A 16,524-nucleotide genomic window follows, 5' to 3' on the forward strand; every position below is an offset into this window, starting at 1 on the left:
TTTATATGAGTACCTAATATTAAGAGATATATTTGTGTCTCAATCAAAATATAGTACTGTGCAAAATAAGCTGGTCAGTTAATGTGTTATTCTGAAGAATTGACTCTGGGATTGAAGTTGATTCTTCTATCTGTCAGTCTGTCTCTATATATAAAAGCTGGATGTGTGATGTTAGTGTGCATGAATTACAAAAGACTTGAGAGAAAAGCTGTGTATAAGAGAAATCAGATGTAGTATACAAGAAAGAAGACTGCATTTGTATGAGCATGTAATGCACATTAGGAATGACAGCTGTCTAAAAAATACTGCATGCCAAAAGAGGATGCTGTTAGTGAAAGAGGAAGACCTAGAAAAGACATGGGACAAACTGGTAAGAACCAGTCTCAATATGCTAAAGCTGACAAAGAGCCACTTTTCCTTTCAGTTGCAGGGCCTCTTTAGTCTTGCTAGTTTCATCATTAGGGTAGTGTCATGAGAAGAGTACCTGTACCTTCTACAAAGTGGTTGGCAAATGAAGCAAAGACTGCACAGAATTAAAGAGTTTTTTTCCCCTTGTCTTTGGCAAGACTATTTCTATAGTGCTGGTGTCATGAAAAAGTGTACCCACTATATTTTGTAAAGTGGCTGGTGTTAGTTTCAATGCTAGGCACTTTTCTATGCTAAAATTGAGACATTCAAGTAAGACAGTGTTCTCCAGCAAGTCAGATCCATGCCAGCATGGAAGATGAATGTAAACTGGTGATGATTATTGCTTGTGCATATGATGTCACTTGAGAGCGCTGCTAATATTATGCAGCCCAGTATAGGCTGTTATATGGTCTGGCTGTCAGCAAGTAAACTTGCAATCCCACCAAAACACCTGGTGAACAGTGATTTTTGGATATGCTGCAAGATGAAAATCAAGACCTATAAAAAGGTGGATGAATGAAACTAGCAGAGTCAGTGATCATCTTGTGTATATATGTGCATAAAATGTTTGTGCATGTTTAGTGGTATGTTTGCATTTCATCAAATGAAGCATGGAAGAAGTAAATAACCTTCGTCATCACAGCTTCAAAAATAGTGGCAACAGAACAATGGAAGCACTGGTGTGTGGACATGCTCTGATGTCCTATGAACAATTCTCTTACATAAGGATTAAAATAGGTCCTGTGCTTCAAGAGTAAGCTGCAGAAATTAGGAGACTAACACGATCTGTAAATAGATTGACAGAAAACAATTACTGTATCATTTGCAAGAAAAGTCATGCATCTTCATACTTTGGTACAGAAGCCCATGATCACTAACATCTATAAAACGAGCACAGCATATGGAGAGGTGCCATGTATTGTCTTGTCTGAGGTCAAACATATTTAAATCTAACTTCCACCTTCCTTCCTGTGTTTTCTTAGTTATTCTATCACATCTACCTTCTAACAGTAATAATTTTTCATCTGTCACTCATCCATTCACATCCAGCAGAACAGTCATCTCTCACATTTTGGTTGATGTCTTAAATGTCCAGTCACTCTTTCAGCCATCCTGTATTCTATACCTGAAGATTAATATTACATATTCACTCTATCTTAACTGACTCATTTCTTTTCAATCACAAGCTATTTCTTACATTACTTTTCTGTGTCACACTTCTTATACATGCTTCATACACGTGTTTGTTGCCAAAAGAGGCAATATCTTCCTAAATTTCTACCATCTTCTTTGTTTTAGTTACTGTGCTACTTGTAAAACCCTGAATAGTGTGCTACCTGTTAATCTATCAGCGGCCTCTAGTGAAACAACTGAGTAGTTTATTGTTGTCTTTATATTCATAATTACTCCTCTTTATATCAGTTGTATCTGAAGTCATAAATCTCTGTTGTTCGACTAAGGATTACATTTTACCTTTTTTATGTACCCTTGAATTGTTTTTACTGTAAACTCAGTACTGAGTGCTTATCTACTTCCTTCATTCACATTTATCTAGGCACTTTCTAATGCATAAAAACAAATTTATCTTCTAAAAAGATAAAAGAACAAAAAAATATCTTATTTTCAAAATAGGGAGATAATGTAAGGTGGTGAATGTTTAGTATTATAGTTCTAAAATAGCCTTAGTAATTAAACTATTTCCATTTTGTTTTGAATTCATTCTTAAGATATTTTCAGCTGAAAAGATCTATTTATCATATGACAGGATTTAAAATTCTCATATGGTGTAAGAAAAATATTTCTTTTTATTTATTCTTAAGATATTCCCATTTATGAAAATGTTTTGTCACAATATTTTCAGTTAACATTTGAATGTTTATAGATGCTCCTTTGACTGAACGCGAACAGCTGTTCATCCAAAAAATCCAGCAGTGTGGTGTTTTGTTTGACTTTGTACAAGACCCACTAAGTGACTTAAAATGGAAAGAAGTAAAACGGGCTGCATTAAATGAAATGGTAGAATATGTTTCACAAAACAGAGGTATATTGACTGAACATATATATCCTGAAGCAATACAGATGGTTTGTATTTCAAGTAACCTTTTTAATTTTTTACATACACATTGTAAGAATTTCTCCCTGGCTTGCTTATTTATATTGCTTTTTTTCTTTTTTTAATATTGCTAAATTATTTGGAAATAGAAGTATTGTCTAAAAAAAAAAAAAAAAGATCCTATCAGATTGCATATTGGACACTAACCCATTTGATACCAACGTGCCTGAGATCACTCCTGGTTCTATGATATAAGCTTCCTGTTTAATCATTTTACTGCAGAAATCAGATATGCCAATCTATCATTTGTTGAGGATTGTCATGTTTGAAACTGTTTTTTGTTGAGATATAACAAGTTCATTGAATTAATGTGACTTGCAGGAAAAAAATCAATTCTATTTTTTGGTAGATAAACATCATTACTGTAATAATCTGAAATTTAATTTCTCAGTTAAAGACTTAAAATGGTTTAAATTAAAACTTTCCTTCAAAATTTCCATGTTAATTTATGTTCCAAACACTAGTTTGTCATTTTACAAATTTCTTCAGTATTTTGAAAATTGAAACCAGAGCAGTGTATTTTAACAGGGATAAGGCAACAAAAGGGTCAATATACAATGTTATGTTTTATTTATCTATCTATTATTTTAAAAACCTACTGATCTGTTAGAACATAGTGTAAATAAAAATAAATAACTAAAACTATATCTGCAAATAAACCTTAATTTATCAAACATAGCTGATGGTAGAGAGAACATTAAAATATTCATTTCAGTGTTAATATTTCTAATTTATTATTGCGAAATAGTAACCAAGAACTTGCTTCTAATATTGTTGCTAGCTGCATGTTTTGTGTCACCTATGAAAATATTGATTTTTATACCTAGTAGTTGTAAAATTTTTGATTTATGGACAAAGTCAGTTAACACCAAAGGTTTTTAATCTCTGCACCAGTGTCATAACTTTTCTTTTATCATAATCTATATCCTTGTTAAGGACAACTTTCAGAACTAGTGGAGTATCAGACAAAATTCCCTGCAGGTTTTGGTTACATCTTCATATGTATTGAGTTGAAATTCTGCTCATTTACATTCTCTGGGATGCATAGAATACGAGTCATTTGTCGTTTTATTTTTGTTTTTTGTTTTTTAGTCCGGAGGAAAAGCATTGTCCCTGGTCTGTTATAGGGCCATCGTGATCTGTTGTTAGGAGGGAGGAATGCACCCTTAAACCAAAGGTGTGGCTGAATTCTTGCAACAGGGTGGACTCTGCTTAAGTACCTAAGGTGGTAATGTTAAACTGGGCAATGGATTAAGTTTATTACTATCTTTGATAGGTTTTGAACTCAAAACACAAACATCTGGTCCACTAATCCACTGCTCTGGATAGTTTATTATTATTATTATTATATTGACCACTCATCATCATCATCATCATCCAGTGTTTGAAAGCTGGGTTTTGTGCCTTTTAACAGATGTGGCTAGATCTACCTCAATGTCATAGCAACTGCCCTCACACCATCTCGCCATCTTGCCCGGTTTTGTGTGTCCTTTCTTCTCAAGCCAACTCTCCAATATAGAGGGTTTTCACCCTCCTTTTTGAGGTAGGCAGGTGCAACCCACCTCAACCTTTGGGCTGGCTGGTGCCCATTCTCCTTGGCTATCATGAGGCTTTTTTGGAGCTGGATTTTCTACGGGGAGCATGCCCTTGCTTACCCCCAACCTCAGTTTCTAGACATGAGTGGTCCCGAGACCAAGGCCTCTACCACGATTTTTTAAGAAATGTGGTAGAAAACTAGCTCAGGAAGGCAGGGACACTACTCCCTGAGACCCCTTTCAGGGGCCCTCTGCCACTGAAAGTTTAAAAAAGTTGAAAGGATTGAATTCGGAATGTAGAGAATTGTAATAAATAATTGTAATAAATAATGTCTGGCACTCTAACAACTCTGCCAATTCATTACCTTAATAGAATCTTTCTCCTGTGATCCAGGGTTAATGTCAGAAATTGTCAACCAAATATCAATATGCTGTATTATTACTTAGACCTTTATGGCAAATAGGATTTAATTTTTCAAATTTCTTTATTTTTTTAAATTCATGTTTTCCACAGTTACTCTGTGAAATATTATACAAACTTCAGTATTAAATCGAATATATATATATATATATATATATATATATATATATATAAAAACACACACACACACACACGCGCGCGCGTGTGTATTTAACATCTGTTACTCATGTCATGCTGACTTTTTGTATACAAAAAGTCAGCATGACAAGTACTAGCAAACATGCCCTCTAATCACTCTTGCTATCTTGTAAAGATGTAATGCACTCTAAGCTTTCTTTAGATTAATGCATTCTACATCCTTCATCAGCTTCCAAAGATGTATAATAAACTGCAACATCATAGATGCCCTTTTACATTTCTCTTATTTGATTTCAGAATTTAGAGCTGTATCTTAAGTTAAATTTTTGTTGCAGTTTACTTAATCTATGTTTTAATAGAATTCTTGACTGTGGACAACAAGAGAATTCTTGACTGGACAACAAGAGAATTCTTGACTGTGGACAACAAGAGAATTCTTTGACTTCAGATATTTAGCTATTCAAAATCAAATACAAATTCATGATGATGATTGCGTGTGTGTGTGTGTGTGTGTGTGTGTGTGTGTGTGTGTGTGTGTGTATATATATAAAAATATATTTAAAAATTTTTGTTATTTCAGTTTGCTGGAAATTTATTTAGAACATTACCACCTTCCTCAAATCCTAGTGGAGCTGAATTTGATCCTGAGGAAGATGAACCAACTCTAGAAGCTGCTTGGCCACATTTACAGGTTCTTATACTTTTAATTATAGTGGAAATTTAAACTTAGATTAAAAAACAGGTTCAGTTAATTAGATTGCTATTTTGGCAACTAATTCTAATGTATTTTAATTATATTACTAATTCTCTACATTGGATTTCAATGATAAATCACATTGCACCTTCAGAAATGGTTAAACTCTATTGCTCAGCTTGTGCTGTCATTTGCACAATACATCATTATTATCACCATCATTTAATGTCTGTTTTCCATGCCAACATGGGTCGGACAGTTTGACAGGATCCAGTGTATCACAAGGCTGCATCATGCTCAATGTCTTCTTTGGTATTGTTTTTAAAGCTGCATGCCCTTCCTAATCTCAACCATTTTACAAAGTGTATTGGGTGCCTTTTTCATGTCACCAAAAGTGCAATAAGCTGGTGTACAGGAAGTAACCATGTATTCAGTAAATCAAAATGATGCAATCATTTTTAAGAACTCACCTCTATGAGGACAAGGTTGTAAAAGTTATTGGATATATCTTTCACAAAGATGCTAACAAGTTGTGACAATAACCAGAACCATTTGCCAGGTGCTCATTTTATTCCTCATGACTGTTTATTTCTTTAGCACCTGTTTTTCCATGATTTTGTGTGCATAGGTGGGAAAGCGCTTATTCGAGGCAGCATTTTATGGCTGGATGTTCTTCCTGTCACCTACCTTTTACCCACTTTCTATGTAAGGGATTTTTATCCTATTGGTCTTTAATGGCCAGGCTTTGTGCTGACAAGGAATGTAAGCATCCTCCCACTGTTTTGTTCAAACATTGACAAATACTGGAATGTTAAAGCAACATGCACCTTCACACATATGTATATAGCATCACTTCCATTCAGTTTGTCTACCAATTCCATTCATAAAGCACTGGCTGACTTTAAGGCTACAGTAGAAGACACATACCCAAGTTGTCACACAGTGAGATAAAATTTGAAACCTTATGGTACTCCTATAAGCTGTACCTGTACTCTTTTATATAAAATTTAAGTTTAATGTTCAATTAAGTTTTGGAATATTTAGTATTAATTCCTTTCTTTTCCATGCTTTCTTGATGGTTTCAGTTTCAATTATAGTCAATATTGTTCTACTAAAACTATTTGTAAGATTTGAATATATTGAAATCTGATGTAATTGGTTTCATGGTCATTTATTAGCTTAGTTAAGCACATTGGAAACAAAGTAACAATAATTAATCCCTGTTGAAATGGTGTATAACTGAGGTCAAAATATGGACTATTTTGTCATAATTTGTTGGATTCAGAATTAAAATGTTTTTGATAAAATTTCATTAGTAATCTAAGTATTTGAAAGTTGATCTTAGCAGGATTTGAACTCAGTGCAGATAGTCAGACCAAATACCATGAGACATTCTACCTGATAGTTTAAAGATTCTGCCAATTTGCTAAGTACGTTTAGCTTTGTGCCTGGTGATAGTTTTTAAACATGCTTGATTGTGTATCCATCCATAACAAATAGAAGCTGAAATTTGAATTTTTTTCCAAATTATTTTCTTCTTTTTCAGCTTGTATATGAATTTTTTCTACGGTTCTTAGAATCTCCAGATTTTGTACCTAACATAGCAAAACGGTATATAGATCAAAAATTTGTATTACAGGTAATTTGCATATTTTCTTTTATATTCAAAGTGTAAAAAACGTGGACCAGGTCACATTTAAGATGCATTACTAATACACTTACATGATATTTTTAATCTATTTCACATTTTATATATATGCTATTTACAATCCATATGTTCTGTTTACTAAACAAATATATATATAGCATTAAAAAAGAAATACCAAAATTACACTTATGTTTTGTTGTAATATTCATCATATCCAGTTTCTGTAATGAGAATACACTGAGACAATTGTAGATAGAAATAACTTGATATATTTATCTTACTAAACTTTGTCTATATTGTTTTCCTATAAAATGTATTGCAAAATTTAATTTGGTCAGTTAAATGTCTACTTTTTGAGTCTACAGTTTATTGATCTTAAATATATTTTTTTGGCATAAATAGAAGCAAATGTAAGAAATATTAAGAAAAGTATTAAATTTAAATAATTGGTTAATTCTTTTGCATATGGACTAAATTTGATTTAGAAAGTGATATATAGATGATTTTTATTTTTATTATAGCTATTGGAATTATTTGACAGTGAAGACCCTCGAGAGAGGGATTTTCTTAAGACTATTCTTCATAGGATATATGGTAAATTTCTTGGTCTGAGGGCCTATATCAGGAAACAAATAAATAATATATTCTATAGGTAAGATTTTGTTTTTATTGAATTTATTCTAAAGAAATCAACATTTCAGTTGACATTTATACATTGATCTTTTTGTTGCTATTTTTCATATTTTTTCATCTTTAGTTAAATTGTTAATTGACTGAAATCCAAAATAATTGTTTTCATACCTGTTAATTTTTTTTATAACATAACATTAATGTTCATTTTGTAAATGTTAAAATTTGAATAACAAATAAGATTTACCTAAATAAGGAAATAGGCCTCTACAACTATTTGAGAAAGGACTGTACTCTGCATGCAAAGAAGGTATAAATAGAAATTCTAAATGATGTATTCAGTGTAAACTATGGATGCACAAGGGGCAGGTTGACATAAGGCAGGCTTTGTGCATTTCCTATGGATAGGAGTAGTTAACAGTGAAAATGCATGTGATACATTCCTTCAAATGCACAGAAGACTTCCTAGAAATAGTTGATAGCTATTATTACTTGTTTGACTTAATAAGCAGTGGTGGATGCATGTGTTTCAAAAGCACAGTGGTGAGAGTGAGAATGGGTTGGAAAAAGTTAAGGGAACTACTGTGTTACGCTATGTTGTAGCATGAGATGGGTGGAGAGTATGCTCTTCTGGATGCATAATGTTAGTGCGTATGAATGATGGAGCATAAACGAGCTGAGAAAAGTTAGAGCAGTCAATTATTGTATGTAAGAGGGAAGATTATGCTGAGACAAGTTGTACTGGATTATATGTTGCAGGTAACACTTAGAGCAACTGTGAAAGCTTATATAAATCTCTGAGTTTTTTGTTTTTTTTTCCAGTAGAAATCTTATACTTCATAAGGTTATAATTTGTTTATTATGGCATTGAAATGTCTTTTTATATCAAGTAGCATTCAATATGTGTAGATTATAACTTATAAATTTTCAATTAGTGACTAACTATCAGGAGAAAATTGTAAAATCAGTTACATGATTGTGTGGTTAAGAAGTTTGCTTGTCAACCACATGGTTTTGAGTTCAGTTTCTCTGTGAAGCACCTTGAACTAATGTTCTCTACTATGGCTCCAGGCTAAGTCTTGTGAGTGGATTTGGTAGACAGAAACTGAAAGGAGTATTCATATGTGTGTATGACTGCCTCCTTGTCTTAATATTGCACAAATAGTTAAAACAAGTATCACCATCATACAACCAGTGTTCTTTTGTTTCTATTCTTCTATGGAAACATATCTGAGAAATATTACCTAACTTAAAAAATAGGTGAGGATTGGTAACAGGGAAGGCATCTATAGGAAATCTGTTTCAATGAATTCGGTCTGAACCATGCAAGCAAGGAAAAAGTGGACATTAAATGATGATAATGTGAAATGCAAGTGGCAAAATGGTGATAAGCCTATTTAAAAAAAGGACAAATTAAGTTTGCATTGTAGCATAGTGTCTGAAAAGTATATCTGTGGTGTCCAAAAGTCGTTCTGTGATGCAGCTAATCCTTTTTGTATTTACATTTTTAACTTTACTTGAAACATTTATAGATTGCACAAATTGTAGAATTTCATAAAATGCTTACAATAATAGAATAGCAAACATTTTGTGTTGACAACATAAAATTAACAGCAATTAAGAAATAACAATGATCAATAATTGGTAGTTGCTTATCTAAATGTTTTGAACTTGGAACAAACTCTAAACATAAATCCATTTAGAAAACAGAACAGAGGTGTACATGTTTGACAGAAAATGGAACTCAGTAATTTGTGATATCATATATAGCATGTTACTGTAAATTGAAATTTGGTTGGTAGGATTGATAAATTATTAGTAATACAGTGAAATTGGCTGATGAGCTTGATTCGCTACAGTTTACCTCTTGCTTGCCGGCTGAGTCTGGAAGAAGATGCATTGTTTTCCAAGACCAGCAAGCTTCATGCCATTAATATGCCATTGAAACAGACTGTTGCAGGTCACCATCTGCAGGAAATCCTAAAGGAGAAATTCCTGAGGCTCTATGTTCAAGGGAGGAAGTATTTACTGGGTATAGTGGTTAGTGTAGGATGAGGAGTGTAGTGGGGGTTGGACTCAACAGGGGAGGTGAGTGGGTCTTTAAAAACATCTTAGATTAGTTATTTGAGTTTTAATTTTAACTAATTTGATATTTCTTTGATTCAGTAGTGAAATTTAGGTATTGAGATCTTACGAAAAGGTGCAATTTTCATCTTGATTTGCTGAATCAATTCTATGGAAGTATTCTAAAATATATAAAAGCTAACAAAGAAAATGAAACCTTGTTGATCGAGACTGAGATATCTTTCGTAAAATATTGTTATTGTTTGCTACTTTACCTGTAAGGAACTAGAATTGATTCACTTATGTTAGCTGATACTTGTATTGGCAAATATTAAAATGTAAATTAATAAATTCTCTTCTAAAAGTGTAGTGTTGTAGAATAGTGAACTTTGAGGAGCATGAATGTATGTTTGTTCATTAAATGAGGTGAGTGATAGTGCAGATCTATTTTGGTGTGCATCATCAGCATGGTAAATATATCCAGAGTGACACATGGATAAAAAGAGGCATTCTGAAAAAAAACAACAAGCAACAGCAATGTACTTCTTTGAAGAGAAGGAAGGAAAATTACATTTTGGATTGTTGTCAAGAAGAAAAAATGTCTTCAAGAGATGGGTGGAAAAAATGATGTGATGTTGATTAAGATTGTTAGCAGTGTTATTGTGAATGTGACCAATGATTTGTGATGGGCAGGAAATAAACATTAGGAGGTTTTCAACAAGAGTGAATGAAGTGAGATGGGGGTGGATGGGATAATGATTGAAGGGTATGCAAGAAATTGTCTGTTGTATATGAAATGATTGTGTGTGTAAGTTTGAGAAATTCTGAGTTTGTATGTTTTTTTGTGTGTACATATGTTTGGAGGAGTTAAGGGTTGCTTAAGTGGCTATGAGCTCCAAAATGGGATTCAACTACTCCAACCTGTCCTTTGGTTACCTTCAGGGCCAAATCTTTACTAATTTCACCAGCCCTACCAGAGCTGTATGGTTGTCACATCAAAACCATATCAGCACCATCTTCTTTCCCCTGCAAGTAGTTATTTAACTCCTACCAACCTGCATTATATTTCACCTTTTTCTCTAACAGCTCTATCAACTTCCTTTGCATTTCCATCTGTTGACCTGTTCCCCCCTATCCTCAATGCTTCAACAATCTCTTCACATGTATCTTTAACAATTCTACCAACTTCCTCCTCATTTCACTCCACTTTGACCAAATCAGCTATCCTCCTACTCAAACTCCCTCCCTTGTCCCTATAACTGGCATTGACTTTGAGGGTCAAGTCCCACTAAATATTTTAAATCCTATAATATAGAAGTTGAATCAGTCAAACCAGCCATTGACTCTGCTTATATTCATTTCCTCTCTGTTGACTGCATCTCCTCCTATCTGTTACATCACCTACCCCTGTCCTTTTTCTCTTACTTTCCATCTCACCACTTCATCACTCCAGCATATAATTCTGCTACATCTTTCTTGAGTACTCTCCTCCTCTTTTTAAGCCTTCTAGTCCACAGTTCTTTTGTCCCTCTCCACATTCAACCTCTTCCTTTTCTTACTCCTGCTATAAACGTCCCTTTCATCCCTATTTCTAAGTTATATGTTATCTGCACTTCTCAAAATGTCATTTACTGTATAAAATGCCAACCATGGCTTATTGTATACATGCAAATCCAATCATAGATCAGCTGATTGCTTTTAGTGGGTATTTAGACATCCAATGAAATAGCATTGAACCACAAATGCCTATTGTTCATCACTTCAATTCTTCAGGCCATTTTCATCTACATTTTACTGTCTTCTGTTTTATACTTTTGGGAGCAACAATTTATCTTCTGTTTGAACAATGTTGCTCTTAAACCTAAACACCTTTCACACATACACTAATAAATGCCCACATATGTAGTACACATGTGCACGCGCGCACACACACACACACACACACACACACAATGTTGGTAAGAAGAGCTGCTGGGCTAAAGTGTAGTATAACAGTTGAAGAAAGTGACTAAGAGAGACTAAATAAGAGAGAAAAGATGGTGTAGTTAGTGTGATGGAAGATGGTGCTACCTAGGGTAATAATGAGCTGGTCAGGATACTTTGATGGAAGTTTGGTGGAGCAGTTGTGGGTGGAAACAGAGGCAACTAGGGGTGTTGGACTTACGAATCTGTGAGGAAGTATGTGGAATGGACTGGTGGTTGTGGGAGGAAAAGGAGGAGAAGTCATGAATTGATGAGCACAAATCGGTTGTGGATGGAGTGAATGTATGATCTGAGAACAATTTAAGTAGGAAGGCAGGTGAGTTTTAAGGAGTTACCAAAGTGCTTGGCCTTGTAGAGGTCAGACTGCTGCCATCCTTATTGGTGATTTGACAGTGGTGTCATGTTGTTGTTGGAAGTAGAAACAAGAAAATGCTAAATGCTTCCAGATCATAATATCAACAGCATAGCATCACAAACTGGTGAACTGTCCTAAGTTGAGTGTCCATTGTTGGGTTCAGTTTGTCTGATATGAGAACTTTGTATGAAACAAGAACCATTCAGAGTCACTCTGGATCTGAAATTCATTTGCAGATGGAATGAGGGGTATGGAGATCCCTACCAAAGATTAAATGTCCAACTGTGGAGAATGGTAGATGAAATATAGTCACAACCATGTGACTTGCAATGAATGTAAGGGTAGTAGGGGTTAGTTTGGTGAGCTGGTGTAACATTAGTTTTGGAGTGTGGTAGAAGTTAAAATTTGATTGAGTGGAATGGGCAGTAGGTTGGATGGAAGTACAAAATGAGTCAGGATTGATACATTTTGAAGCCCAATGAGTGGCTGGGAATAAGTCAAGCTGATTATGGTACAGCACTCATGAAGACAGTAGTAGTTAGTGAGAATGAGTTTTGTGGAGTTGGCAGAGTAAGTAGTAGCATTAAAACAGAGATGGAAACTCTGAAGAATAAAATTGTTAATGATCAAGGAAAATGATATGGTTGGAAAACTACATTTTGTAAAAGAGCAAGGAATAATTCCATTTTGATAATCTGGGTTTGGTGTACATAAGTACAATAAAAGGTGATAAATATTTATAGTTAACAATACACTTTGTGTGTACATATGTGTGTGTGTGTGTGTGTGTGTGAGTACACACACAGTGTATTGTAAGCTATGAAACTGTGGAGATATACAGAACTAAGTAACAGGTGCTAATTGCATGATGCAAACTGCTAACTGATATGGTTAGAACAACTTTCTGAAATGTGAACATATCTGAATTAAAATTGGTTGGAACCATAGAGGGAAATAACCATCAGGTAAAGCGTACAGTATATCATTGTTGCATGTTTAAGGGCATGTTTATAATCTAATGTTTATGTTTTAGGTTCATTTATGAAACAGAACATCATAATGGTATAGCTGAATTATTAGAAATCTTGGGAAGGTAAGTTTAATTTTAAAACTATTGATTTTAGATTAAAAAAAAATTTTTCAAATCAGCTTTACCATTTATTTTAATGTCCAGTTTTCCATTACCAATTTAGATTGGACTGGTTTGCAGAACATCATGTAACCATTTTGGCCCTGCATACCGAGAACTGACTTGCCATCTTCTTTGGTCTTTCATTGTCAGTGTATATTTTTGAATAAATGTTTTAATTACTAAGTGATTTGATAATAACAGCGAGCTTATTGTATACAGTGTTCAGGTGCGCTACAACTCTCAGAAAAGGTTAAAGAAAGAATCAGAAAACAGATATAAATCGAATAAAAAAAAAAGGGGGACAGAAAGCAGATATAAAGCAAGTAAAAAAAAAAGACTGAAAGCTAGAAGTACATGCATAGTATATAGAATAAAACAAAAAGAAAAAAAGTGAACGGTAAAAGAGTCATAAAGAGGAAAGAGTGCATAGGCATGTCAGAAGTTGGGGTTGCAAAGTTCTTGATAAGTTTTGAAGGAAGCAATATCTTGATAGCTAATAGCTGATGTAGGTAGTTTACTTTATATTTGACAATTGTTAGTCTCAAGAAATGTTTCTGAAAATTAGAGATGCTGTGCTGTTTTTTCATTTTGTAAGCATATCCATGAGTGGTAGAAACATTGAATTCAGAAAGGTGACCAAAGTCATTGAAAAGACTGCTCGTGAGCTTCTACAAAGTCACTGTTTGACATCATAACTATAGTGTGTCACTGCCCGGAGAAGCAATATGTTCCAAGATATGGTAACTGACAGAGGTTGCACATCTATGGACAGCTGCTAGAAAATTGATATTCTGGACAAGATAAGGTTTCAGACTGGAGATGCATACTGTAAGTGTGGATGTACAACAACCATAGATAGCTGGTGAGTGACTGACAAAAGTCTTGCTGTGTGATAAGATATCTTTTTGATGATTTTAGAAATGTGATTTGTCCACTGCAGATCATTAACAATAATGCTCAAATCATGCTCATTAGCAGACTTTTAGGAGAAAATCTTAGTTATCTCCTATTTTATTAAATATTAAAAATAGTGTTCATTCTTTTAAAGTTTATCTAATTTGAAAATAGGTACCGGTCATGTATATTTAAAAGTATTGTGCCATGACTTTTAGAAACATATAGGAAATATATTTATTCTTTGTACACATCTAAATGTCCAAGTCAATTTAAAAATAAGGAATTGGTTTTTCTCTTATGAGAGTGGGATTATATTGAGTAAATGTTAATTTTGTGGGCTGTAAAGTTTATTTCGAACTTCCAGCTATTGTTTAGAACCCTGTTGAATATCTTATGATCAATATATTAAAAAAGAATTTTCCTTGGATATGTATTTTGTTTCTTAAATGAAAATATATAGTATTTGTATTTAAACTATTTTTAAAGATGTAAAATGTTTTCTATTTTAAATTTTTCAGTATTATTAACGGGTTTGCTTTGCCTTTAAAAGAAGAACATAAAGTATTCTTACTCAAAGTATTATTACCTCTTCATAAAGTTAAGTCTTTGAGTGTATATCACCCCCAGCTAGCATATTGTGTGGTCCAATTTCTTGAAAAGGATCCTAGTTTAACAGAACCGGTGAGTGCTTTCATTTTAACTTTTTTATAATAAGTGTTGGAAATTATATAATATCTATCTAATGTTAACTTTTGTTTTATTTTAAATTTCAGGTGATAATGACATTATTGAAATTTTGGCCAAAAGTCCACAGTCCTAAAGAAGTAAGTCATGTTTTTGTTTTCTTTGTCTTTCTTTTGTTGATTTTGGCAGAAGGTACAGAGCTCATGTCTTATGAGCTTTTCAAGACTGGTAAAATTGATGCTGTTAAAGTTCCATTTACTGTTGCAGGGAGGAGAATCCAGAAAGGTGATGTTCTGAGGGAAAAGGATAGTACATAGTGATTAGTATGGATGCACCAAGGGTAATAGGGGGTGGAGAGACGAGTATGTTGGGTGTTCTTGGATGGTAGCAGTTTGAAATCAGGCAGTTCTGAGAAGTAAAGGGCATTATAGTGGCTATAGAAAATACAGAGTGCAGAAACACCATGCCTCTGGGCCAGAGGTTGGAACCTGCTGCTACCAAGGGAATGCAAATCAGCTAATTGGGATTTCCCTGAATTTTGCCTTGAATATCAGTGTGCGTTCCAGCAGCAGCACTATCCTAGAGGTGGGTGCAGTACTCCATGGAATGTTTAATAGTACATTGGAGGATTAGTCTGCAACTTTTGAATCTCCCTTTTTGTATATTCTGATCTTAAATATATTTGATTGTAGTGTCGTCAGCATATATACTGAGGGTGAGAAATGTCTGGAGAATGTTTACTATTGTGAAGTTAGATATTTGCCATTCCTGGTAATTGTTTCTTTTGAGACTTACAAATTTAGTTTTAATGGGTTGTTTTTGTTTGTTTGTTTAGAAATATACTTGAAAACTTTACTGACATCTTCTGTTACCTATTATAGTGAGAATTTACAAAAAAACAAAAGATGAAGATGGGTGTGTAAACAACAAACAGATGTATTAGTTTAATGCTCGGGAAGTGAGAAAGTCTTTTACGTTTTGAGCCTATGCTCTTCGACAGAAAGGAACACTGAAATAAACAGGGAGAGAAAATAGAAAAAGGAATAGTGGCTGGCGATCTATCATGGCGAATGCCGGACAGAGGAGTCACACAGGAGAGCTAGGAAGAAGGAGAGATAATAAAGTAAAAGTGGTGATCCCAAAACGAAGGTGCACGTGTGTGTGTATGAGGTGGTGTTGGGTGTGGGGGAAGCAAGAGTGGAGGTCTATGGGATGGGATATATAGGGACGGTGGGATTGGAATGTGTAGGGGTAGGGTAATGAAGGGAGAAGGTGGGTAAGAGTGAAGAGCGGAAGTAGGTGCCAGAGCAAGAGAGGAGAGGTAGGTGGGAGGAAGTGGGTGTGAGAGGGAGAGAGGAGGAGGGTTAGATGAAGAGGGGAGGAGAGTTTAGTCCATGTGGCGCAAAGGAGCGAAGAGAGATGATTAATCCTTGCTCACGGCAAAGACGGGAGTCTGGATGGCCCCTGTGCAAGGACAATCCGAATGTAGACAGGTGTTGTAAAGAGTGACCGGTAGACCGGAAATGGTGCGAGACGGGAGTGTTGTTGCCGAGTCGGATGTCTCAGCGTCCCGTTTGATGTATAGAGAATGGCAGAGAGCAGAAGATGCAGTAGATGACGTTGCTAGAAGTGCAGGTGAAGGAGTCGGTGATATGATAGGGTCGATGATGGGTGCTTGTGAGGAGGGTGGTGTTGGAGAGGTAAGGGGAAGTGTGGAAGCATGGGCGGGAGCAGGGGAATGAGTCGGGTTGGGAGGTTAGATTAGGGAATAAGCTGTGAACCAAGAGGTCTTGTAGATTGTGGGCTCGTTTGAAGAAGGGGA

The 16,524-nt window shown here is 34.7% G+C and overlaps 1 protein-coding gene across 2 annotated transcripts in view; it reads left to right on the top strand.

Annotated features, from left to right (window-relative positions):
- Positions 1 to 16,524, top strand: part of LOC106870596 (serine/threonine-protein phosphatase 2A 56 kDa regulatory subunit delta isoform) — a 55,528-nt gene that overhangs the window by 12,173 nt on the left and 26,831 nt on the right. For both annotated transcript variants that reach the window (XM_089365108.1, XM_089365109.1), the window contains exons 3-9: positions 2,291 to 2,490; positions 5,196 to 5,306; positions 6,856 to 6,948; positions 7,479 to 7,609; positions 13,023 to 13,082; positions 14,537 to 14,699; positions 14,792 to 14,842. In XM_089365108.1, coding sequence (XP_089221234.1) covers positions 2,291 to 2,490; positions 5,196 to 5,306; positions 6,856 to 6,948; positions 7,479 to 7,609; positions 13,023 to 13,082; positions 14,537 to 14,699; positions 14,792 to 14,842 — 809 coding nt within the window. The remainder of the gene's footprint in view (positions 1 to 2,290; positions 2,491 to 5,195; positions 5,307 to 6,855; positions 6,949 to 7,478; positions 7,610 to 13,022; positions 13,083 to 14,536; positions 14,700 to 14,791; positions 14,843 to 16,524) is intronic.

Source organism: Octopus bimaculoides, chromosome Z, assembly GCF_046866305.1.
Source record: "Octopus bimaculoides isolate indiv1 chromosome Z, ASM4686630v1, whole genome shotgun sequence".
Classification (NCBI taxonomy): Eukaryota; Metazoa; Mollusca; class Cephalopoda; order Octopoda; family Octopodidae; genus Octopus; species Octopus bimaculoides.